Source organism: Scyliorhinus torazame, chromosome 3, assembly GCF_047496885.1.
Source record: "Scyliorhinus torazame isolate Kashiwa2021f chromosome 3, sScyTor2.1, whole genome shotgun sequence".
NCBI lineage: Eukaryota > Metazoa > Chordata > Chondrichthyes > Carcharhiniformes > Scyliorhinidae > Scyliorhinus > Scyliorhinus torazame.
In genome coordinates this window covers 252,661,598-252,689,028 of record NC_092709.1, presented here as the reverse complement: position 1 = coordinate 252,689,028, position 27,431 = coordinate 252,661,598, and the positions used below count along the sequence as shown (strand labels likewise).

The 27,431-nt window shown below is 51.3% G+C and overlaps 1 protein-coding gene across 5 annotated transcripts in view; it reads left to right on the top strand.

Annotated features, from left to right (window-relative positions):
• Positions 1 to 19,901, top strand: part of slc14a2 (solute carrier family 14 member 2) — a 192,167-nt gene extending 172,266 nt beyond the window's left edge. For all 5 annotated transcript variants that reach the window (XM_072497135.1, XM_072497137.1, XM_072497140.1 and 2 more), the window contains 2 exons: positions 7,980 to 8,029; positions 18,552 to 19,901. In XM_072497135.1, coding sequence (XP_072353236.1) covers positions 7,980 to 8,029; positions 18,552 to 18,719 — 218 coding nt within the window. In that variant the 3' untranslated portion in view covers positions 18,720 to 19,901. The remainder of the gene's footprint in view (positions 1 to 7,979; positions 8,030 to 18,551) is intronic.
• Positions 19,902 to 27,431: the final 7,530 nt, after the last annotated feature.

The following is a 27,431-nucleotide window of genomic DNA, read 5'->3' as shown; positions in this document are numbered from 1 at the left end:
TTTCTACCCTGTATACTTGAGGCCACAATTCTGCTGCAAACTCACAACAAAATTCCTCGCATTGTATTCAGATCCCTCCATGGCTTTATACCTCCCTCTCTCTGTAATCTGCTCCAGTCCTACATATATCTGTGCTCCACTTTCTCAGGCATCTTAAGTATTCCTGATTTTCATTGCTCCACCATCTGTTTTCAGTTACCTAAACCCCAAGCTCTGAAATACCCTCTCTAAACCTCTCCATCTCGCTTTCCTCCTTCAGAACACTTCTTAAAGCTGACCAAACCTTTGGCCATGTGTCTTAACGTCTCCTAACGTGACTCGGTGTCATATTTAGTTTTATAATGTCACCGTTGTCATAATATCCACTCATGTATATAATGAGATGCAGACAGGCAGTGATTGACACACAGGATGACCAGTAAGCACACAACACAGCACAGCCAATCACCAGACAGGACACTACCACTATAAAGCCAGAGGGCACTAGGTTTCCTGCTCTCTCTGGACCCAGCCACTGAGACTGTCAGAGTCCACGAGCTAGCAAGTGCAAACACCATGAGGTAGCTAGTAAGTCTGGTCAGGCTACTACAAGGTCTCCAGTCAGTTCAGTATAGTGTCGACCCACAGCTGAATATGTATATCAGTTCTATTGTTGAATAAAACAGTGTTGGATCTTCTCCAGTGTTCGACGTCTGTTTCTAGCTTCCCTGCATCGAGTGCAGTCCACATCGAACCTACCTGCCTAACACATCATGGAGCAGAGTGATACTGATCTTGACGGACCTACCTCGAGTGAATCAGTATTGACCAGCAAGCAGCCATCCGGTAAAATGGAAAACATCCAGCCTCCTCCGCATCTCCGCATCTCCGGCAACCTCGGCGCCAATTGGAAAATCTTCAAGCAAAAGTTCCTTTTGTACATCGAGGCCTCCGACCTCGAAGCAGCATCGGATGCCAGGAAGATCGCGCTATTTCTCTCCACCGCGGGGAACCACGCCATCCACATCTACAACTCCCTTATGTTCACTGACGGCGAAGACAAAACAAAATTTAAAACAGTTCTGCTGAAGTTTGACAGCCACTACGACATTGAGGTGAATGAAAGCCTTGAACAGTATGTTTTCCAGCAGAGGCTTCAGGGTAAGGATGAAAATTTTCAGTCCTTCATGACCCATCTCCGCATCCTAGCGCAGTCATGTAACTATGGCTCGACGGCTGATTCCATGATCCGGGATCAGATCGTTTTCGGGGTCCACTCCAACTCCCTTTGGCAGCAGCTCCTGAAAGTCAAACAGTTGACCTCTCTGTCGCTATCGAGACGTGCGTTGTCCATGAGCATGCGAAGAATCGTTACTCCCACATCAGGGCGGCAGAAACTGCAAAGCTGGCCTCCCACGAGGCGGAACGGGTGCAGGCCATTGCACAAATGCAGGGCCTGAGCATCGAGGAGAGTGGCCGTTTCGCGCGCTTTTCCCAGGTCCCTGTGCATGCACGCCACGACCGAGTGGACGACGAGCCCGACAACCCGACTGCGCAGGTGCGTACGTCGACCGACCGCACTGCCCATGCGCTATGGCGCACGGAACGCGCTGACATCGGCGTCATGACGTGTCCGAATTGTGGCTCCGCCCATTTAAAGCGGCAATGTCCGGCAAAAGGACGCCGGTGTCTACAGTGTGGCAAGCTTGGCCACTACGCAGCCCTTTGCAGATCTGCTCCACCGCTCATCAGCCAGCGATCCCAGCTGTGGCGCAGAAGTGTCCACTCAATACAACAAGGCATGCCAGATTCCGATCCAGACGGCCCGACAGACCCTGTTGCTGAGTGCCTCAAGTCCCCATACCGGGTGGGCACCATAACTACACATGAGCTGCCTTCCACCACAACGGCAAAACGCCTCTCGATCCTCAGTGTGGATCCCGACGACGAGTGGTGTGCTGTCTTCACAGTTAACAAGGCTCGCATCCGATTTAAACTGGACACTGGCGCATCAGCGAACCTCATCTCAAAATCCGACCTCGACACCATCCGTGCCAGACCAAGCATTTTTCCACCGGCCTGCCAGCTCCTTGACTACAATGGCAATGCCATATCTGCCAGTGGCTCCTGTCAACTAGGGGTATCCAACAAGGCGATCAAGGCAACTCTGCGGTTTGAAATCGTCGGGCCTGACAGCGCGTCCCTGCTCGGTGCTCGAGCCTGCAAGCTCCTGAACCTGGTTCAGCGAGTCCACACCATGTCATCATCACCGCCGATGGCCTCACCTGATGGAAACTTGCAAGCTGACATAGATGACATTATCACACAGTACCACAGCGTATTCGATGGAATGGGCACGCTCCATACCGATATAAAATCCTGCTCAAGCCGAACGCCACCCCTGTAACACCTCGCCGGGTGCCGGCGCCCCTCAAGGATCGTCTGAAGAAGCAATTACAGGACCTCCAAGACCAGGGCATCATATCAAAGGTCACAGAGCCAACAAACTGGGTCAGCTCCATGGTCTGCGTAAAGAAGCCGTCAGGGGAGCTTCGCATTTGCATTGACCCTAAGGATTTAAACCGTAACATCATGTGGGAGCATTACCCGATACGAAAACGTGAAGAGTTGACCAGTGAGATGGCTCATGCCAAATTCTTTACTAAGCTGGACGCCTCCAAGGGTTTTTGGCAAATACAGCTGGACGTGTCCAGTCGCAAGCTGTGCACGCTCGACACCCCTTTCGGTCGCTACTGCTACAACCGCATGCCTTTGGGATCATGGGCGAGATTCTACGACCCCCCGCCGAGTCAGAGAATAGGCGGGGGCTGGCTTGAATCCCGTCCCCGCCAGTTGCCGAATTCTCCGGCACTGGATATTCGGCAGGGGCGGGAATCGCGCCGCGCCGGTTGGCGGGCCCCCCGCGATTCTCCGGCCCAGATGGGCCGAAGTCCCACTGCTAAAATGCCTGTCCCGCCGGCGTAGATTAAACCACCTACCTTACCGGCGGACAAGGCGGCACGGGCGGGCTCCGGGGTCCTGGGGGGGGGCGCGGGGGGCGATCTGGCCCCAGGCGGTGCCCACACGGTGGCCTGGCCCGCGATCGGGGCCCACCGATCTGCGGGCGGGCCTGTGCCGTGGGGGCACTCTTTTCCTTCCGCCTTCACCACGGTCTCCACCATGGCGGAGGCAGAAGAGACTCCCTCCACTGCGCATGCGCGGGAATGCTGTCAGCGGCCGCTAACGCTCCCAAGCATGCGCCGCCCGGACATGTCATTTCCGCGCCAGCTGGCGGGGCACCAAAGGCCTTTTCCACCAGCTGGCGGGGCAGAAATTAGTCCGGCGTGGGCCTAGCCCCTTAAGGTTGGGGCTCGGCCCCCCAAGATGCGGAGCATTCCGCACATTTGGGGCGGCGCGATGCCTGACTGATTTGCACCGTTTTGGGCGCCAGTCGCCGGACATCGCGCCGATACCGGAGAATTTCGCCCCATATCTGCCTCCGAAGTATTTCACCGCATCATGGAGAAGATGATGGAGGGCATCGAGGGGTGCGAGTATACGTTGACGACGTAATTATCTGGTCCACAACGCCCCAGGAACACATCGCTCGCCTCAAGAAAGTATTCCAGAGAATTCATGAACATGGGGCGAGATTCTCCACTCCCACGCCGGTTGAGAGAATCGCCTGGGCCGCCAAAATTTCCCGGGACGCCGGTCCGACGCCCTCCCACGATGCTCCCAAGCGGCGGGAACGGCCCGGTTGAGTTCCGCGGGCCGCAGGCCGGAGAATCGCCGGAGACACCCAAAATGGCGATTCTCCGGCACCCCCCGCTATTCTCAGGCCCGGATGGGCCGAGTGGCCAGGCCAAAACGGCGTGTTCCCCCTAGCACCGTCCACACCTGGTCGCTGCCGTCATGAACGGTGCGTGAACGCTGGGGGGGTGGCCTGCGGGGGGGCGAGGGGGGATCCTGCACCGGGGGGGGGGGTACCTCAAATGTGGGGTGGCCCGCGATCGGTGCCCACCAATTGTCGGGCCGTCCTCTCTGAAGGAGGACCTCCTTAATTCCGCGGCCCCGCAAGATCCGTCCGCCATCTTCTTGCGGGGCGGACTTAGAGAGGACGGCAACCACGCATGCGCGGATGACGCCAGTTATGCGGCGCCACCTTTACGTGGGCGACAAGGCCTGGCACGTGTAGATGACGCGGCCCCGATCCTAGCCCATTGTCAGGGCTTGAATCGGTCGGGATCGGGGCCGTTTCGCGCCGTCGTGAACCTCGAGGGCGTTCACGTTGGCGCGGCCACTTCGGCGCAGGAGTGGAGAATCCCGCCCCCGGTCTCCAGCTCAACAGGGCCAAGTGCTCATTTGGTCAATCGGTTATTAAGTTCCTGGGTGACCACATCTCGCAGCAGGGTGTGCGGCCAGATGTCGACAAGGTCTCGGCGATCAACACCATGAAGACCCCGGAGGACAAGAAGGTGGTCCTCCGCTTCCTCGGGATGGTCAACTTCCTCAGGAAATTCATTCCCAATATGGCATCCCACACCATGGCCCACCGCCATCTCGTCAAGAAGTCGATGGAATTCCAGTGGCTGCCCACGCATGAAGAGGAATGGCGTGAGCTGAAAGCAAAGCTCACCATAGCCCCGGTTCTAGCATTCTTCGACCCAACCAAGGAAACCAAGATATCGACTGATGCAAGCCAGGACAGCATTGGGGCGGTGCTCCTCCAGCGAGGTGACTCCTCGTCCTGGGCTCCAGTGGCGTATGCCTCCAGGGCCATAATGCCCACTGAGCAACGGTACGCTCAGATTGAGAAGGAGTGTCTGGGCCTCCTGACAGGGATAGTCAAGTTTCATGACTACGTTTACAGCCTGCCAAAATTCACGGTAGAAATGGACCACAGGCCTCTAGTCCATATAATCCAGAAGGAATTACAGTGAATTCTTCTTAAACTACGCCACTACGACTTCGAACTTGTCTACACGCCAGGCAAAGAGGTGATCGTTGCAGATGCCCTATCTGTGTGAACAAAATGACTTCAGCTGCCACATAGAAGCGCAAGTGCAGTTGTGTGCCACCAACCTTCCGGCCTCTGAAGAACGGGTGGTCCAAATTTGTGAGGAGACGGCCAAGGATCCTCTGCTGCAGTGTGTGATGCAGCACCTGACCAATGGCTGGCAGAAGGGACAATGTCCCCAGTTCAATAACGTAAAAGATGACCTGACGGTGGTGGAGGGAATCCTTCTGAAACTCGACAGGATCGTAATTCCTCAGAGCATGCGGGCTATGGTGCTGGGCCAACTCCATGAGGGTCACCTTGGGGTCAAGAAATACCAACGCAAAGCTCAGGAGGCGGTCTATTGGCCGGGCATCAGCCAGGACATTGCGGACACAGTCCTCAACTGCCCTATCTGTCAGAAGTTTCAAGCAGTTCAACACAAGGAAACGCTGCAACAGCACGAGAAAGTGTAGACCTTTTCCACCCTAAGGGGCGTGACTACGTACTCCTGGTCGACTACTTCTCCAGTTACCAGAAGTGGTGAAACTGTCCGTCCTCACGTCGAAGGTGGTAATCAAAGCCTGCAAAGGAAGGTTCGCCAGGCATGGGATTCCGCTCACGGTAATGAGCGACAAGGTCCTTGCTTTTACAGCCAGGAATGGTCTGATTTTGCACAGTCCTACAACTTCCATCACGTAACCACCACTACCCGCAGTCAAACGGGAAGGCCGAGAAAGGGGTCCATATTGTAAAGCGGTTGCTGTGCAAAGTTGCAGACTCAGGCTCCAACTTCAACCTGACAATGCTGGCATACAGGGCAACCCCACTGTCCACTGGGTTGTCATCAGCACAGGTGCTCATGAATCGCATTCTGAGAACCACAGTTCCAGCCATCCATGTTCCAGACCTTGACCACCTCAGGTCTTACAGAAAATGCAGCAGTCATGGGCCCAACAGAAAGCCACATACGATGCTCATGCCACGGATCTACCCGAGCTGGACCCAACTGATCATGTTCGTGTCCAGTTGCCTGAGGGCGGCTGGTCAGCCACAGCTGTTGTGATCAAACAAGTGGCCCCAAGATCGTTCCTTGTCCGCATGGCTGATGGCTCCCTGCTGCGGTGCAACAGACGGGCACTGCGAAGAGTTCCACGCCAGCTACCTGACCGAAGTGCCCCACCGCCTACAATGATTCCTCCGCACGTACCCTGCCCACGAGGCCACCGATCTACCAGAAATCCTGCCGGCCCATGCGACCAGCGCAATGACAGCGATCCTGCCTATCCACGTGCAGGCGGCTCCTGATCCACCTCTGCGGCGATCGACAAGAATTCGTCGCCCACCACAAAGACTGAATCTGTAGACTGAACTTTTGTACATTTTATGACTTCATCGATTTAACCTCTGTAAATATTGTTTCGTTTGCCATGTACCTGCACTATCGACACCTTCCTATGTATATACATTCATTTAGACACCTTTTATATATAGTCAGGCATATATATATATATATATACACACATGCACACCTTAGTATTTATTTATCGAAACAAAGAAAAGGGGGATAATGTCATAATATCCACTCATGTATATAATGAGATCCATCTCGCCCACCACAGCAGTGGGAATGGATGGTCCAGTGAGTCGAGGATCCAGTGGGAGGGGAGGATCAGCAGGAGTGGAGGATCGAGCAGGCTTGGAGGATCCACTGGGAGTGGAGCATCCAGCTGGAATGGAAGATCCAGTAGGTCAAGGATCCAGAGGGAGTGGAACATCCAGCAGGCATGGAGGATCCAGCAGGAACATCCAGTGGGAATGGAGCATCCAGTGGGAGTGGAGGATCCAGCGGGAGTGGGAGATCCAGTGGGTGGAGGATCCAGCGGGTGGAGGATCCAGTGGGAGTGGAGGATCCAGTGAGAGTGGAGGATCCAGCAGGAGTGGAGAATCCAGTGGGTGTAGTAAGGGCATGGAATGCCCCGCCTGCAACAGTAGTGGACTCGCCAACATTAAGGGCATTCAAATGGTTATTGGATAGACATATGGGCGATAAGGGAATAGCGTAGATGGGCTTTAGAGTGGTTTCACAGGTCGGCGCAACATCGAGGGCCGAAGGGCCTGTACTGCGCTGTAATGTTCTATGTTCCATGTTCTATGAGATGCAGACAGGCAGTGATTGACACACAGGATGACCAGTAAGCACACAACACAGTGCAGCCAATCACCAGACAGGACACTACCACTATAAAGCCAGAGGGCACTAGGTTTCCCGCTCTCTCTGGACCCAGCCACTGAGACAGTCAGAGTCCACGAACTAGCAAGTGCAAACACCATGCGGTAGCTAGTAAGTCTGGTCAGGCTACTCCAAGGTCTCCAGTCAGTTCAGTATAGTGTCGACCCACAGCTGAATAGGTATATCAGTTCTATCGTTGAATAAAACAGTGTTGGATCTTCTCCAGTGTTCGACGTCTGTTTCTAGCTTCCCTGCATCGAGTGCAGTCCACATTGAACCTACCTGCCTAACACATCAACCGTGAAGTGCCTTGAAGCATTTTAGCTTGATGAAGGTGCTATACGAATACAAGCTGTGTCCCCTGGCTGGGGCATCTAGAACAAGAGGCCACAGTCTCATGATACAGGGTAGATCATTTTGGACTGAAATGTGGAGAAACTACTTAGTCAGGGGATGGTGAACCTGTGGAATTCCACAGAAGACTGGGGAGGCCAAGTCACTGAATAAAGTTAAGAAGGAAATAGATAGATTTTGAGACAAAGTGTCTATGTTTCCAAAAGTTCTTCAAAGTCCATCACGCCAATTATTTGTTAATCCCCACTATGATCCTTAAATTTCTTTTTCTTTAAAGACATTGATGTGCTTCAATGTGAAGACTAACGAGCAGTAGATAAACACCTACATTGAAATTGAAATGTAATTATATAAAGAATGGCCATTGTTTCTCAAGTTTAGTAAACACAAATATTTTTCTATCCTCCCCAACAGCATTTTTCTGCGCTTACTTAGGAGAAGCACTCATGAACATAATGTCTGTGGTAAGTCATTACCATTAATTGTCAAAGCGTTGATGCATTTATCTTTAAAAGGAAAAAAGTATGTTGCACAAACATAGTCTGGACCTCGGCACAATTTTATGGAATGCACGGTTTTTGGTTGCAGAAAAAATTGAGAAAAAAAATCAAACTTGTCCTTAAATACTTTCATGGCCTTAGAGTTTCAAAAAGTACAGCCAGCAATTCGGAATGGGTGTGGATGGAGGAGGCGTCCTGCAGGGGGATGACTCTCTGGGCCCTAGCCACGACAGCACTCTCATCCTCCCCGACAAAATACATATCCAGTCCAGTGATAGTTGCCACACTGAAACGTGGAACCAAATGGGGCAACATTTCGGTCTGACCGAGGTGTTCCCCCATGTTTTGGGCCTGCCCCAAGCTTGTTGGGTTCTGGACAACCTTTTCCGAGGCAATGACCAAGGTTTTGAGGGTGAGGGTGGAGCCGTGCCCAAAAGTGGCAATCTTCAGGGTTTCAGGGCAGCCAAAGCTACACATGGGGAAGAGGGCCGATGCCCTAGCTTTTGCTTCCCTAATCGCACGCCGGGGAATCCTGCTCGGCAGGCAATCAGCAGCACCACCCATAGCTGCAGACTGGCTGGCAGACCTGGCGGAATTTCTCCACTTGGAGAAGATCAAATATGCCATCCGAGGGTCGGAGGAGGCTTCCTTAATGCATGGAGCCAGTTTGTCGGCCTGTTCCAAGACCTGTTCAAGGCCAACAACAACTAGAAAGGAAGAAAATAAATAATTAGAAGCGGACTGACAGGAATACACAACCCAGGGGGACGGGGAGGGGGGGGGGGGGGGGGGGGGGGGAAAGAGAGGAGGGAAACTGAGGGGAATATAGGGAATGACACAGAGGGAGGGGGAGGGGGCGAAAGACCCCCCCTGCCCACACCCACAAGGCAGACATGGTGGAAAACACAAAGGAAAGAAGGGGAAAAGAGGGATAGCAAAAGCAATGGGGGCACACCCCCGGGCGAACAGGAAGGATTCCAAGGGGCTGGGGGGGTGGGGGGAGGAATGTGCACCGGGACAGATGGTTACAAAATGTAAATAGATATGAAAGAATCTTATGTACTGTACAATAACGAACACGAAAAGCAACTGTATATAAAATCGAAAGTGCCAATAAGCCAGCGAAGTGTCTTTCAAATTTAGGTGAATTTGAACCCACTCAAAAGCCATCCATTAGCACGGTGTTAAAATCAGCTCTTAGTTACTGTTGTGATGGAGAAAATACAGCTACTAATTTGCATCCAGCAAGATCCCACAAACTTGAATAAGCTAGCCGATCAGATAATCTGATCATTGTTAGTGGTTAAGGAATATACATTGGCCAGGACATGAGGAACATTTCCTTTCTCTTGAAGAGTAACATGAGCGGCAGGATTCTCTGTTTCTGAAACTAAGTGTTGACTCCAAAGCAGAGTCCGTGGACTTTTCCGACAGCAAAATTGGTGCCGCATCTGGACCGATTCTGCTACTGTTAAGGGGCTAGCACCGGTGCGCCACGTGGAACACAATCGATTCCCAGTTGCCCAGGGCAGGGTTGTCGCCTCACAGGCAGCCATGTGCCAGAGCCACCTGGACATCGCAGCAGCGCTCCTGAGCGTGGCCCAGTCACAGTAAGCCATGGCTGGGAACATCAGCGATATTGCTGAGGCGCTGGCCGACGTGGCGCAGACACAGAGGGAGGTGGGCCAGTCTCAAACGGAGTTGGCGCAGTCACTGGCTGCTGTGACACAAACTCAGAAGGTGGTGGCACAGTCAATGGGTGATGTGGCGCAATTCCAGAGGGAGCTGCTCCACTCCCTGTGCTCCATGGCCGCGAGTGTGCAGACCCTGTTCGAGACCAGTGCGGGACTCCAGGACTAACAGCGCCAGGTGCGGGGGAGCCTAGGACAGCCCGAGGGAGGAGGAGGTGATGGGACCGCAGGGGAGGTGCCGGAACACTGCAGCACCTCGGAATCCCCCCTCCTGTCCCTGGTGCATCTGGTGGGCAGTGGGCGGAATAGGGCAGCACCATGCCACCCAGGACACCCGAGCAGCAGCCGGACCCATCCAGGCCCAGTCGCCCGAGAAGGCGCCCGCCAGTGGCGACCCAGGGCAGGAATCACAGCCACCTCATCTCCTGCTGTGCCATCTGGGGAGCCACCTAGACATAGCGTTAGGGCCCGTAAGACCAGAAAGTTAGACACCAGTTGAGTTGGCACGGGTGTAGGGCGCAGTTTAGTTATAAGGGCTAGGGAACAAATCTGTATATATTTGTCCTCATTAAACACCTGTTACCATCATTACAACCTGCCTCGATGCTCTGTCAGATGGGTGCGAGGGGTGCGCCGGTCTGGGCTGGCCAAGGGGGTGACGGGGGGTGGGTGGGGTGGGGGGGGGGGGATGGGAGGAAGCTGTGGGTGACCTGGGCTCAACACACTCCCCACCCCCCGAACGTACCCACCAATGCTACCCCAGTGATTCGACACGTCCGTGTGATGAAACGGCCAGCTCACATACAGGGGTCACCCAGGTGAATGGTGGAAAGTGCAACCGTGGGTAGGAGTCAGGCATTGTCAAATGATGCGGAGCACCAGAGCCCTTCGCAGAACGGGTTGTCATCAATCTCCATCCCATAGACCAGACCCACTGTTCTTGCTAGCCCAGGGCCCGCACACCGTAGTGCGGCAGGTATGTATCACGGAGGGGGGGGGGGGGGCTTGGAGGTGGGATGCCCCTGCTCCTGCTCAATCCCCCCCTCTCCCCAGTCGATGAATTTGGAGGCGATCAGAGTGCCCTCTGCGTGTTGGCTCTGGCGCACACGTCGTGTAGCCTCCCTTGCCTGCCTGGCCCCATGTCCTGCCCATCCTCACCTTCCTCTGCATCCTCCTCATCGGACAAGGCCTTGCATTGCTCCCCCTCCAGCATGTCACCCCTCTGCTGTGCGATGTTGTGGAGGGCATAGCAGGCCACTGCGATGCATGCGACCCTCCCAGGCTATACTGGAGGGCGCCTCCAGAGCAGTCCAGGCACCAGAACTGCATCTTCAGGAGGCCGAAGCACCGATCGATCACGTTCCTGGTCATGTCATGGGCTTAGGCTTTGTTGTAGTGGGTCTCCGTGGCGGTCTGTGGCCTCCGGTTAGGTGTCATCAGCCACATCCGCAGTGGGTAACTCCTGTTTCCCAGGAGCCAATTCCTCAGCCAGGAGGGGGGGGCATCTCGAACATGTCAGAAATCGTCGAGTGTGCCAGGATGAAGGCGATATGCACACTGCCCGGGTATCGGACGCAGGCGTGTATGATATGCAGCTGATAGTCACATATTAGCTGCATGTTCATCGATTGGAACCCCTTTCGGTTTGTGTAGAACGGCCTGTCATCTGCTGGTGCTTGTAGGGGGATATGCATCACCTCTTGACCCGAGGCATCCCGGCGATGGCGGTGAACCCCACTGCCGGGCAACCTGGTGGACTCGGACCATATTGAAATTGATGTATTGATCTGCCTGGGCATATAGGCCTCCATGCTGGCACAGATGCACCAGTGCAGCGAGGTCTTTGAGATCCCGGACAGCACCCTACTCGGTGCCTGGAAGGGCCCTGTCGCGTTGAGCGTAGAATTTCAGGGCAACCGCCACCAAGACCCCGCAATGCCCCAACACCGGACCTCCCCCGCCCAATGCCCCAACTCATTTTTAAGTGGGACATCGAGCCCCCAATAAGGGCAGTGCAACCCAGGGCCGCTTCACGGCACAGGCAAAATGCCATGCAGGCATCTTGGCACTGAAACCTGGCACCCATGTGGAATTGCCAGGGTGCAAGTCCGGAAGTGTCAGAGTATCCAGACGGCATCGGAGTGGCCAGGGTACCACCCTGCCCAAACCCCAGCCACCTAGGGGCCCCCAATTCCCTGGGAAAACCTCCCAAATGCCATTCCGCCTGTTCCCCATTTGTGGAGATTGGTGCTAAACGGCGCTCGTCTGGGGTTTCCGAGGCAAAGGGATTGATCCAGAGATCTCGGCGCATGCTCATAGCTAATTTACATATATTTGAATCTCATTAGGGAAATTAAAGTCGAATGAAAAGGCCTCCCAGTATTCTCCTGCACCCCCACTCCCACCCCGCCAGCTGGAGGTCACCCGGGCACAAATCTCTGCTGGGTGTTTAAAAGTGGGAATCCAGGTGCTTAAAAGTGGGATCCATGGACTCTGTGGGGGAGCACAAAGGTGAGAACCCCTCTCCACTTTCCTCGAGGAAGCACTCAGGCACAGATGCTGCTGGCCAGATGCCCTGAGGTAGGCTTCAAGGGAGCTCGGGGCTGCAGGGCTCGGACTGGGCTGGCGAGGGCAAGGTCAGGGGTCTCCACCGAGGTGGGGGTCACTTTGGGTCAGTGAAACCTTGAAGCCTGCTTTCTTTCATGTTTAACACCTCATAACTGGGCAAAGCACAGCTGCAGCCTGTCTTAAAATCCTCTCACAGGACAGAGCCATTCTGCAGCTTGTCCCTTGGAGAAGCATTTCACTCCCCTTACTCTGTAGTTTCAATGTTGCAGTATGCCTTCTTTTATCCCTTTGTACTTGGATGTTTACATTCAATTTCACACCCCATTGACTATTGATTGACAGCTGAAGGCTATCATAGAATAATAGAATTTACAGTGCAGAAGGAGGCCATTCGGCCCATCATGTTTGCACCGGCTCTTGGAAAGAGCATCCTACTTAAGCCCACACCTCCACCCTATCCCCGTAACCCAGCAACCCCATCTAACCTAAGGGCAATTTAGCATGGCCAATCTTAACCTGCACATCTTTGGAATGTGGGAGGAAACCGGAGAACCCGGAGGAAACCCACGCAGACAAGGATCAGTGTTGGGCCCGCAGTTGTTCACAATTTACATAGACGATTTGGAGTTGGGGACCAAGTGCAATGTGTCAAAGTTTGCAGACGACACTAAGATGAGTGGTAAAGCAAAAAGTGCAGAGGATACCGGAAGTCTGCAGAAGGATTTGGATAGGTTAGGTGAATGGGCTAGGGTCTGGCAGATGGAATTCAATGTTGCCAAGTGTGAGGCTATCCATTTTGGGAGGAATAACAGCAGAATGGATTATTATTTAAACGGTAAGATGTTAAAACATGCTGCTGTGCAGAGGGATCTGGGTATGCTGGTGCACAAGTCGCAAAAAGTTGGTGTGCAGGTGCAACAGGTGATTAAGAAGGCTAATCGAGTTTTGTCTTTCATTGCTAGAGGGATGGAGTTCAAGACTAGGGAGGTTATGCTGCAATTGTATAGGGTGTTGGTGAGGCCGCATCTGGAGTATTGTGTTCAGTTTAGGTCTCCTTACCTGAGAAAGGACATATTGGCACTGGAGGGAGTGCAGAGGAGATTCACTAGGTTGATCCCAGAGTTGAGGGAATTAGATTATGACGAGAGGTTGAGTAGACTGGGACTGTACTCATTGGAGTTTAGAAGGATGCGGGGGGATCTTATTGAGACATATAAAATTATGAAGGGAATAGATAGGATAGATGCGGGCAGGTTGTTTCCACTGGTCGGGGAAAGCAGAACTAGGGGGCATAGCCTCAAAATAAGGGGAGGTAGATTTAGGACGGAGTGTAGGAGGAACTTCTTCACCCAAAGGGTTGTGAATCTCTGGAATTCCTTGCCCAGTGAAGCAGTTGAGGCTCCTTCTTTAAATGTTTTTAAGAAAAAGATAGATGCCTTTCTAAAGAATAAAGGGATTTGGGGATATGGTATAAGGGCCGGAGAGTGGAGCTGAGTCCACAAAGATCAGCCATGATCTCATTAAATGGCAGAGCAGGCTCGAGGGGCCAGATGGCGAGGAAGAACCCTTTTATGCAACGAGTGGTAATGACCTGGAACTCACTGCCCATGTACACAAAACTATAAGAAGTAGGAGGAGTCAGCCATTCAACTCTTCGAACTTGCTCCACCATTCAATGAAATCATGGCTGAATTTTGTGTGTTTAATTAAATCACCGCTTATTCTTCTGAACTCCAGAGAATAAAGGCTCAGTCTGTTTAACCTTTCCTCAAAGGACAATCCCTCCATCCCGGGAATTCATTTAATGAAATTTTGTTGCACTACATCTATGGCAAGTATATCTATTCCTTGTGAGGGTGGCAGCTGCAGAAATAATCATTGATTTCAAAAGGAAATTGGATGGTCACTTCAAGGAAGCAAACATGCAGGGCTAAGGGGACCAAGTTGGTGTCTGGGACTGGCTGGACTCTGCAGGGAGCCAGCCTAGACCCGATGAGCTGAGTGGTCTCTTTCTGTGCCATAATTGTTTGTGTCCCTGTACAAGGTGCTGAATGAGTACTTTCCATCTGTCTTTACAAAATAGGTCAATGTTGCCAACATCAGAGTAAAGGTGAATGAAGTAAAAGAGTTCAAACGGAAGAGAGGGGGCTGGATTCTCTCGCAGCCCGACGGCATAATCACGGCCGGCGCCGGGACGGAGAATCCAATTTGACGCCGTAATCGGGCCTGGTGTCAGTCGACCATTCTCCGGGCACTGAAAATCAGCATCACCGCCGAGTACGGCGAGCAGCCAGGGCCCATTGCCAGAGGCCCGCTCAGCATTGCCAGAGGCCCGCTCAGCAAACCTCCGCTCCTGACCGGCCGAGTTCCCGATGGCGTGGAACTAACCACCTATTGCCGGTCGGGATGCTCGCATGGCAGCTGCGGACTCAGTCCACGGCCGCCCTGGTCGGGGGCAGGCAGATCAGAGACCAGGGGAGGCCCTATAGGCGGCCGGCGATTAAAGGCGTGGGGTTTGAGGCTCGGGCGTGTGGCCGATCAGGGGATTTATTTCTTTGTCTGGCTCCGCGGTCCGAGTTCGCCATGGAGCATGGTGCGGCCGCTGGAGGCCGCCACCGTGCGCATGGATGACCCCTGACCCGGAAGTGCGGGGCACGTATCTGCAGCAAAAGCTGCGGGATTCACTCCGGATCCCTGCTAGTCCCCTGCAGGGTTATGAATTTGTCTAACTTTTTTCAAGGAATTTCGAGAGTAAAACTCCATGGTTTTTACGCTGGCGTGGGGACACTAGTTTCATTTTGGGAGAATCCAGCCCAAGGTACTTAAACCGTGCTCCAAGTGGAAAAGTCATCCATTCCAATTGGGATAGATCCAAGATTACTGAATAAGCAATTTAAAAAAATATCCATACATTCATTCCCTTTCAATCTTCCTTGGAAATGGGAGTAGTGCCAGATGACTGAAGGGTTACAAAAAGATGGCAGAGGGAGACCAAGAAACTACAAGCCAGTCAGCCTGATGTCAGTGATGGGGAAACTTTGATTTGGATTTGTTTATTGTCACGTGTACCGAGGTACAGTCAAAAGTACAGTCCAGACAGATCATTCCATACATGAAAAAAAAACACATAGGGCAAACATAAAATACACAATGTAAATACATAGACACAGGCATCGGATGAAGCATACAAGAGTGTAGTACTACTCAGCAGAGAAGCTGTGTAAAGAGATCAGATCAGTCCATAAGAGGGTCGTTTAGGAGTCTGGTAACAGCGGGGAAGAAGCTGATACTGAATCTGTTTGTGCGTGTTCTCAGACTTTTGTATCTCCTGCCCGACGGAAGAAGTTGGAAGAATGAATAAGCCGGGTGGGAGGGGTCTTTGATTATGCTTTCCCAAGGAAGCAGGAAGTGTAGACAAGAGTCAATGGATGGGAGGCGGGTTTGTGTGATGGGCTGGGCTATGGTCATGACTCTCTGTAGTTTCTTACAGTCTTGGGCCGAGTACTTGCCATATCAGGTTGTGATACAGCCAGATAGGATGCTTTCTATGGTGCACCTGTAAAAGTTGGTAAGAGTCAATGTAGACATACCGAATTTTCTTAGTTTCCTGAGGAAGTATAGGCACTGTTGTGCTTTCTTGGTGGTAGCGTCGACGTGGGTGGGACCAGGACAGATTGTTGGTGATGGGCACACATAGGAATTTGAAGCTGTCAACCATCTCCACCTCGCCCTGTTGATGCAGACAGGGGTGTGGTGATATGCATCACTGTATATACACGAGGGGTTAATGTAAATACACTACAACTAAGTAACCACTAGAGAGAGAACCAGAGATGTTATGACATGCAGACATACAGCCAATGGGTCATTACAACAGGACACAACCAATAGGTAATCAGGACACCCAGAGGTGGCATTACCACAAGGGGGCACTTCACATCCCATATAAAAGGACAGGGCACACATGCTCTGTCTCTTTCCACAGACCCATAACTAGAGAGTACATCAGGGCTGATCAGAAGCATCACATCCAGCACGTGGCTTAGAGCAGACTGGTTTCGTTTGAGTTACTACAGTTAGATTAGCAGGAGAGTCGAACTAATTTAAGAACTGTGTTAATAGTTCAATAAACATATTGAACTCATTGCAAAGTCTGGACCTTCCTTTGTCAAAGCATACATCAAGGAAGCAGCTTATGCTACACGAAGAAGCATAACACAAGGGGTGTGTGTTATACTTTGCTTGAAGTACATGAAGTCAATGACCGGCTCTTTAGTTTTACAGACATTGTGGGAGAGATTGTTGACAGCGTTCAGGAAAATGTTTGTTGACATTTGAGGGGCAAGAGTGAATAAATGGCAACCAAGATGAATTTGTCAACTTCAAATTGTGTCTGACGAACTTGGATTTAATAATTAATTGTTAAAAAATGGAGCGAGTTCTTGAAGGGTGGGGGATGGGGGGGGTCTGCTGAGAGCTACACCTTCTGCACATCCCTACTCTTCAACCTTACCCTATGAAGCCCCACCCGCCATACTTACCTCTGGTCTGCATCGCTTCGCATTTCTGGACCATGATGGCTGCGGTTTCAGCAGCAAACATTGTGTCCCTGGTAACAGTGCTGAGCAAAAGAGAAGTGCCTCTCATTAGCTGACAGCTCTTGGTAGACAGGACCTCCAATGTGTGAACACCTGTCCCTCCTTGAAGGAGGTCTTGTACCAGGAGTCTGAGGATTCAGAAACAACCAGTCATGAAAAGCTAAGTTACCTAAGGCACTGTTGATCTGTCATGTGAAGAAAGCGGATGCTTTGGCTGTAGATCATGTGTTGGACATTTCACCTTCTTTGAGCTGAAGCCCTGTGTCCATCCCCTTTGAGCTGGATCTCTGTGTCCATCCCCTTTGAGATGGAGCCCTGTGTCCACCCCTTTGAGCTGGAGCTCTGTGTCAATCCCCACTGAGATGGAACTCTGCATCCATCCCCTTTGAGATGGAGCCCTGTGTCCATCCCCTTTGAGCTGGAGCCCTATGTCCATCTCCTTTGAGCTGGAGCTCTGCGTCCATCCCCTTTGAGCTGGAGCCATGTGTCCATCCCCTTTGAGCTGGAGCTCTGTGTCCATCCCCTTTGAGCTGGAGCTCTGTGTCCATCTCTTTTGAGCTGGAGCTCTATGTCACAGAATCATAGAATTTACAGTGCAGAAGGAGGCCATTCGGCCCATTGAGTCTGCAGCGCCCTTGGAAATAGCAACCCACTGAAGTCCACACCTGTAACTCAGTAACCCCACCTAACCTTTTTGGACAGTAAGGGCAATTTAGCATGGCCAACCCACCTAACCTGCACATCTTTGGTTGTTAGGGTGAAACCCACGCAGACACGGGGAGAATGTGCAAATTCCACACAGACAGTGACCCGGGGCTGGGTTTGGGATTGAACCCGGGTCCTCAGCGCTGTAGGCAGCAGTGCTAACCACTGGGCCACCATGCCACTTACATATAAAATAAACTGGAAAGGACATCCAATGGACAAGCTGACTCCAAGGTTAAGTCATTGCTTCATGTTCATATACGTGCTGACGACCACACATTAATGAGAACCTGGCTATTTATGGCAACCACAGTTTGCATAGATATCCATATTAATGTTTGCAATTATACCAGAGGTACCAGTTAATGCTGATATTTGCACAGTGACAGGTAAAATTTCCAGCTCGAACAAAGACAGCAAGCAGTGTTTGAACACGTACACAAAGCTCCTGTCCCACAATGAAGAAAACAAATTTTTATCCAACAGTGTCAGAAATCATTTTACGCTATCATGAAATTATTTTCTTTGATATTATAAATGGAAAGAAAGCAATACTTCGAAATGATTTTCACTCAAATTATTACATATACATTGTACAAAATAAGAGCATAAACTACAAAATGTTTTCAAATCCCCTGTAGGCCTCAATGGAATGAAGAGATATGTCCTTGGCAGTTTCACTGGGTGCTAAATTGTATCTATGCTGCCATTTGATGGGTTGATACCAACTGGTGTCATTTGCATATCAATGCAAAAATGGCAGTAAAGCAATTTCGGCTTTAAACTGCTGAATTGTAAGGCCCCTTCAGGGGATGTTTCTTACCAAAGCATTCAGTATAATTCAGCCTCACTTACCTCAATGGTGTTTTTTTGAAACCAAACTGATGTTGCCGTTTAGCTGTAACATTTTGTGTTGTTTTCTAGGTTGGATTACCTGCATGCACGTGGCCATTCTGCCTCTCCACAATTATATTTCTGCTGATGACCACCAATAATAAAGCCATCTGTAAATTGAGACTATCTGAAGTGACCTACCCTGAGAAGAACATGAGGATTTACCAAGAAATGAAGAAATTTGAACAGAGTAAATGAAAAGAACATTGGGCAAAAAAATTCTAAACAAAAAGTACAACTGTGTAGAAGATATATATACACATGCAATGCTTCCTTTATAACTACATAGTTAATTCTATAACCTGCATTTTGCATAAATGTCTCAAATACCCTGATTCTTCCACAGATGAAATGTGCTCCTTTTAAAAGAATATCTTCATATAATTGAAATTATGATGCATATATCATTGCCCCTTTATTTGAACTGCTCGTGTTTAACGAGTGAAGTTGGAAACTAAGTTGAACAGCATACATTTGCAGTTAAATACTTTTATGTGTATGCAGGACCCAATTTGACTGACCCTTATAAACATGGCACAGTGAAATCAAATTGGATATCCATGGTACCACAACTTGCATTTCATGTACCAATATATCCCCAAGTGTTTAACAGAGGTATAATCAGATAAAAATGGTTTCTAAGTTAATGGAGGAGTTACTGGGAAAAGAAATAAGTTTAAAAGAGGGTCTTCAGGCAGGAGTGGAGATGGAAAGGCAGACAGAATCTTGTCCCAAATGGGTCGCAAATGGTGAAGCTGTAAGTTATACAATTACACGGGCAGCACGGTAACACAGTGGTTAGCACTGTTGCTTCACAGCGCCAGGGTCCCAGGTTTGATTCCCGGTTTGGGTCACTGTCTGTGCGGAGTCTGCACGTTCTCCCCGTGTCTGCGTGGGTTTCCTTTGGATGCTCCGGTTTCCTCCCACAGTCCAAAGATGTGCAGGTTAGATAGATTGGCCATGCTAAATTGCCCTTAGTGTCCAAAAGGTTAGGTGGGGGTCGCTGGGTTACAAGGATAGGGTGGATGTGTGGGTTTAAGTAGGGTGCTCTTTCCAAGGGCCAGGGCAGACTCGATGGGCCAAATGGCCTCCTCCAGCACTGTAAATTCTAACGTTGGAAGCACAGCAAAATAGTAAGCTGGGATATAAGGAAGCTGTGAAACTTGAAGCTACTGTAGTTACTGTAGAGAAAGCCTCATGATTGTCTGGAGTAGTATAACTCTCTCTGAGCTTTGTTGAGTTTACAGCATATGTCAGTTCCTTCAGGAGAGCTAGTGAGCAAACTGGAGAAGGAAAAAAAAAATCTTCTTTGACAGTTCTGATCAATGCCTGGCTGCTGTGGATCCACACTGCATTAAAAAATTACAATCACAATTAAAAGCTGGGTTCATTTTATTTTATCTTCACCTGTTTGGAGTATGTGTCAGAAATTCACATGAAATCCATCTATTAACTAAAGATGACAGTCTTTTAGTTAATGATGCACGATCAATTGCACAAAGACGTGATTGAATAAAACTGAGGCTTTATTGCTCTAAGATGTGTGGCCTGCCACAGCAGCTGGCGAAATGGCTGCTGCACGGAGGACACACATATTTATACTCCGCCTACTGGGCGGAGCCAGAAGGCAGGGACTACCGTCGTACCTGTAGTACAGGTCCTACCATACATCACCTAATATAGGTGCAACAGTGGTTTACCACAGTTAATGATTGGAACCACCTCGTATTTATGGTGCAGGACGAGTAATGTAAACGTTGGGAGTTCAAATTCCCCTCTGGTAAATTGTCAAATGGGCTGGATTCTCTGCTTCCCCAGCCGTGTGTTTCTCGGCGGCGCACCGTTTGCTGGCGGTGGGTTGATAGAATCCAGCCGGTTTGGCAATGGGATTTCCAATTGAAGCCACCCCACACTGCTGGGAAACCCATGGGAAGGGGTGCGCTGCCAGCGGGAAATGTGAATCGCAACAACCTGAGAATTCCAGCCAGTATTTATTAAATCAGGTCATCCATAGACTAACAATGGAAAGTTATCATGAAAGTTATCATAACATCCTCCAAGGAGGGGAATTTGCATTCCCTACCTGCTCCGGTATATTTGTGACCCCAATTGCGCAATTTATAGTGGACTCTATGAACTCAAATAAACATTGGGCGCAATTCTCGGAAACATTTTCTAAGTGTGGTCTCCAGCGGGAAATGTGGTGCGATTCCTTTCAGGTGAGTCGGTGTGATCCAGATCACAATCCACCCACGCTCGGACACATTTTTGGAATTTGGGATGATTTGCGCCGTGGATGAGCTGTGTGGGCCCTGAAGACGCCAGCAAGACCGGCTCCTCCGAGATCAGGGTGACGTTTTTAAAGGGCGTCCTGACCTCCAAGTTAAGTGACAGGCCCCCTTACCGCCACAGACATCAAGACACCCTACAGACAAAAGGAACACATCACCCCTTGATCACTGAGGGACAAACTTCCCCCAAACACTAAATCGTCAGGTCAACCCACACCATGCAGGCATCAGGATGCTCAGCCCCCATCCTCATTGGCATCATTGCTCAGCCCCATCCTCACTGGCATCATTCCCCAGCCCCTTCCTCACTGCATCATTCCCCAGCCCCCATTCTCACTGGCATCATTGCCCCCCTGCATCTTTACCAGCATCATTCCCTCCCCCCTATTCTCACTGGCATCATTCCCCAGCCCCCATCCTCACTGGCATCATTCCCCAGCCCCCATCCTCACTGGCATCATTGCTCAGCCCCATCCTCACTGGCATCATTCCCCAGCCCCCATCCTCACTGGCATCATTCCCCAGCCCCCATCCTCACTGGCATCATTCCCCAGCCCCCATCCTCACTGGCATCATTCCCCAGCCCCTTCCTCACTGCATCATTCCCCAGCCCCCATTCTCACTGGCATCATTGCCCCCCTGCATCTTTACCAGCATCATTCCCTCCCCCCTATCCTCACTGGCATCATTCCCCAGCCCCCATCCTCACTGGCATCATTCCCCAGCCCCCATCCTCACTGGCATCATTGCTCAGCCCCATCCTCACTGGCATCATTCCCCAGCCCCCATCCTCACTGGCATCATTCCCCAGCCCCCATCCTCACTGGCATCATTGCTCAGCCCCCATCCTCACTGGCATCATTCCCCAGCCCATTCCTCACTGCATCATTCCCCAGCCCCCATTCTCACTGGCATCATTGCCCCCCTGCATCTTTACCAGCATCATTCCCTCCCCCCTATCCTCACTGGCATCATTCCCCAGCCCCCATTCTCACTGGCATCATTGCCCCCCTGCATCTTTACCAGCATCATTCCCTCCCCCCTATCCTCAATGGCATCATATCCCCTCCATCCTCACCGGCATCATTCCCCACCCTTAATCCTCACCGGCATAATTCCCCCCACTCCATCCTCACCGGCATCATTCCCCCTCCATCCTCACTGGCATCATTCCCCCCCATCATCTCCGGCATCATTCCCCCCCCCCTCCGGCATCATTCCCCCCCCACCCCCCGTACTCAGCGACAGCATTCCTCAGCACCCATCCTCGCTGGCATCATCCACCCCCACCAACCATCATTGGTATCAATCCCCTCAACCCCCACACCCCCCGTACAAGCATCACTGGCATCAACCCACCTTCCCCAGCAAGGATCATTGGCATCAAGCCAGGCTTCCCTCCCCAAGGATCACTGGCATCAGGGCATCAGGCCCCAGCCCTTTTCAGGCCCTCCTTCAGTCCTGACCCTTGGGACTGCACCCTGGTAGTGTCAACCTGGCACTTCCCTGTCAAAGCCATAACCACCCGGGACTACAACGGCCTCAGAGCCCCGAGCCTGGTCACCACATCTGGTCTCTGCGAGGACGTGAACCAAATTACATCTGCTGGGAGGGCCTGAGATCATTGGAAACTGTTTGGCACCTGGCACAACTCCCTTTTCGGGCCTATCCCAGAATTCTCCTGATATGGCGAGATTTTCACTGGGGAATCTCCCCCATTACGTTACAAGAGTTGCCATGTCCCAAAATAAATTCTGCAGTTTTTCTCTAGACATAGGTCAGTTGTCAAGTTTCTGTGTAGGGTAGTTTCTCAGCAGCAAACCTGATGGGCGGGATTCTCCATCCCGCCAGCCCCATTTTCCGGTGTGGCCACCCCTGCCGGCAGCGGGATTCTCTGTTCCTGCAGCCAGCCAATGGTCCTTTGTGGCCACGCCCACGTCGTCGGGAAACCCGCGGGCCTAGGTGCGCTGCCGAGAGAGAATCCCGCTGGATAACGTATTAATCGGCTTTTGCTGAATTCCATAGCGGGAAGTGAATTCATCATAAAGAGGAGCGTTTTCCTGGCCTACTGACTGACCAGACCCAGCAATGCCATTCTTTTTTAACCAAAGGATTTCCTTACTTTAGGCCTGTTTTATGGCCGGAATTGGCGGTTGAAAGCAAACCTCTGCAGGCCTTCGTGTTTACTCCTGGGAGCTATTTCTGTGAAATGATTTCATTGAATTGATCTCTGCTCACTTACATGGACGCCAGTAGAAAATAAAGTATTCAGCTTTTTTTGTAGTCCCCCACCAGCCGGTTTGGACTCTCAGAAAATGTCATGTGTGGCCTATCAGCCATCCATCCCTGACCTAACTCCCATTTTGTGGGGGATGGTGAAGGCATTGGGTGGCCTGCCTGCCTTAGAACCATAGAATCCCTACAGCGCACCGACCCTCTGAAAGGATACCCAACGAGGCCCACCCCTGCCCTATTCCCAGAACCCAACCTAACCTGCACATCTTGGACTGGAGCGCCTGGAGGAAACCCATGCAGAAACGGGGTGAAAATGTAAACTCCACACAGACAGTTACCCAAGGCTGGAAATGAACTCGGATCCCTGGCGCTCTGTGGCAACAGTGCGAATCTCTGTACCACCGTGCTGCCCTCTGCCTTGAGCCTATTGAGGCTTTCAAGTCGCCAATTAATATCCACTTATTTGCCACATCCCACCCTGACTGCATGGGTAGACCCACATTGAGCAGGTAGCCCGGTGGTTTTACCTGCTTGGGCTGGTGCTAGACAAGGAGCCATATATCTCCTTTGGGGGCTCTCCGTGCCCAATTGATAGAACTTTAGAATTGTGCCCTTTATTTCATATTGCCATTCCCCGTTCTTTCAACCAAAATGAATCACTTTGCACTTCTCTGCGTTAAATTTCATCTGTAACTTGTCTGCCGATTCCACCAACCTGTCTATGCCTCTTTAACATTCAACACTATCCTCCCAATGCTTCCAAGTTTTGCGTCATCTTCAAATTTTGAATTTGTGCCCTGAACACCAAAGTTTAAATTATTAATATATATCAAGAAAAGCAGGGGTCCTAATACCAGACCCTGGGAATGCCACTGGAACCTTCCTCCAATCAGATTAAATTGATTATAATAATCTTTATTAGTTTCACAAGTCGGCTTACATTAACACTGCAATGAAGTTACTGTGAAAATCCCCTAGTCGCCACAACTCCGGCACCTGTTCGGGTACACTGAGGGAGAATTCAGAATGTCCAATTCACCTAACAAGCACATCTTTCAGGACTTGTGGGAGGAAACCGGAGCACCCGGAGGAAACCCACACAAACACGGGGAGAACGTGCAGACTCCGGACAGACGGTGACCCAAGCGGGGAATTGAACCCGGGTCCCTGGTGCTGTGAAGCAACAGTGCTAACGACTGTGCTACCGTGCCGCCCCTTAAGGGTTTCCCAGTCAAATGTTCAGAACTGTATTCCCAGTCAGAAAGAATAGCCAATTTGCATAAATATCTCTGATAGAGGCAGAAATAAATCTAGCAGCAGGATGTGTTCTACACCCAGTATAGATCAGTCACAGAGTTCATAGGATAACATGAAAGTACCATATTTGAAGTCTCTCAATTCTGAGTATTATCAGCTAGTGCAGCAAAAACAAGAAAGTGTAAATGATAGAACCTTTACTCTACAGTTGTTGCAAGCACAGGATACAAGGTGCACTTACATGACTGAAGGGGGTAAAAATATAACAATATTTCCACACATTTACAATATGAGAATCATTTATTTGCATTTTATGTTGTTACGTAAATCGTACAGACAAAATGCGACAAGATAGAGTGCCTAACCCAGTCTCACTCATTAGTACAGCAGATTGATCATGTGAGCATCGTGCTAATTCATAGCCAGCCCAATTTTCCAGTTAATAATTCGAATGGCAAAAAAACTCAGGGCTGCTAACTCATAACAGTTCAGCACTTCTGTAATACTAATCAACCAAAGTTTTCAGTTTTTCTGTTACACCAGTAGATGGCACAAATGTACCACATAATCCAGAAGTTTTATTAAGGGAGAAAAATATTCTGGAATTTACAGCATATCATGAAAAGTTGTGTATTTTAGTATAGTTGCACAGCTTTAAACACTTTTAAAATTACGCTTACAGCTTTAAAAGTGTATAGAGGTAACATAAATGCAGTGGCACATGCCCTAGCAACCTTTATTCTCGCTGTGATGTCGCTGGCACAGCCAATATTTATTGCCCATTCCGAATTGCCCTTTAGAATTTGGAGGTGAACCTCATTCCTGAACCGCTACAGTCCATCTGGGTGAGTAGACATTCCTTACAATTGATAGAAGTGGAGCTGACATTCTCACCCAAAATAGAACGCAGAACCTCTGAAGAAAGTGATGCTTTTTGAAAATGAGAAAGGAGCACTTTGAGCAAGAATAACTTCTTCTCAGGACACCACATGCATTCCATCATTTTCAGTATATTGATAACACGCACAAGTGACACATCAATATGTTTCAATGTGATATTTGATAGACAGGAGGCTGTGTCCCTTCAATATATTTGACTTTACTCATGACCAAAAAGATAAGGGGCAGGATTCTCCGTTTGAGAGACTAAGCGCTGACGCCGGGCTTGAATCACGGGTGTTCTATAGTCACAGTGGGGGCGCCGGTCCCAGGGTCATTAAGGACATGCTGATTGGCCAGCATGTGCGATTCCAATGCATGTCAGCGTGTGATTCACCAGGGTCGGGATTGGCACTCGGGAGCTGGACATACTGCAGCAGATAAGCACTCCGCTCCCCCACACGCTGATTGCAGCCATGAAGATGCCACTGATTAGTCCGGTCCCAAGGTTCACCAATGCAGAGCTGGAGGCACTGCTGGATGCCGTGGAGAAGAGACAGGACATCCTATCCCGGGGGTGGGAAGGAGGTTGCCACCTGCCGACATCATCTGGGTCTGGGCGCAGGTGGCTGAGGCCGTGAGCGCAATGGGCCCCACCGCCAGGACTGGGCAGCAGTGCAGAAAGCAGCTGCACAACCTCCTCAGTGCGGCCTGGGTGAGTCATCATCACCAACGTGCCCCTGGCACCACACCCATCACCACAACCTACCTGCCATTCCCCCTCCATGTGGCCCCACTAGGCAGTGCTCGGTGAGGATGGGCAACGCCCAAGGCCGGCCAGGGTGAGTCACCACCACCGTTCCGCCGGCATCAACCCCCATCCCACACAGCCATAGCACCCGCTCCGTCCCTCATAGAGAGTTACTAAACTCCACCCGCCGGTCCAGTAGGCAACTCACACCCACCCCACACCACATGGCAATACCCATACCGCCTCCATGGCTGGGTGTCCTGCCATTGGCCGCGGATACCCTGTGCTGCCCACCTCTGAGTGACTTCACTGTGCATTATCTGTCTCCCCCGGAGAAAGCGGCCCGTAATTGCAGGGAGTGGGAGATGACCGGAGGGTGCCTGCCGGACTTGCGGCCCCTCACTGTTGCAGAGCAGAGGGTGATAGACCGGTCAGTGGGCTTGGAGAGTGGCCAGTCGCCGAGGCGGAGGTCGGCATCAGAAATCCAAGTGAGCACCCAATGAATTGTGATGTCCCTATGGTCCATGTGCCACTCCTCCCCACCACAGCAAGCCTACCCGCGTCTTGTCTTTTGTCTTGCAGGATCGCCTGATGACAAGGTGGGGCCGTCTGGGATTCCTCGACCCCAGCCGTAATCTCGCAACTCGCCTGGCAACGAGGTGGGAACTGCTGGTGACCCGTGCCCCCAGCCGCAACCAGGGAACACTCCAGAGCACCAGTCTGGGGACTACACCAACTTCACTCCTGTCACCGGCAGCCTCCACCAGAGACACTCACCTCCTTTGGACATGTTAGTGAAGAGGCTCCTGAGACTTTCTGGTGCGCACCATACACATGCAATGGTACATCAGGTGGAGGTAGAAACTGCCGGGTGCGGACGGTCAGAGGGCGGCCTAACCCCAGGGACTAGCTGCTGTCTCGAGCTTCTGGAAAGGGTGGTCCCATCGATTGTGCAGATGCAGGCAGAGCCAGGAAATACAGGAGCGGGTGCAGGAGCAGGAGGTGGTGCCGGCCATGTGTGCCACCCAGGCCAACATCGCACAGTGGCATCCGCAGTGGAGGCTTTGGATACGAAGGTGTCGGCCCTAGGTCAAGATGTCCAAGCCTAGGGCACTCTGCGCGGGCAGTGGCCAATGCACAGTACAGGGCGGCCAAGTCACAGGCAGCCATGTACCAGGGACACATGGGCATTGCAGCGACGCTCCAGAACTTGGCCTAGTTACAACGGGCCATGGCTCTAGGTGTTGAGGGCATTGGCCTGGCACTGGGTGGGCTGTCGGTTGCTGAGTGATAATGCACAGTCCCAGAGGGAGGTAGCACAGTCTCTGTGTTCCATAGCCGAGAGCACTGAGACCCTGGTCGAGACAAGTGTGGGCCTTCAGGACTGGCAGTGCCAGGTGACGGGGGAGTTACAGAGTTCGCTCCGGCCGCATCCCCACACAAGGAGTAGCCCAGGGGATATTGGGCACCCTGAGGGAGGAGGAGGCAACAGGGGCT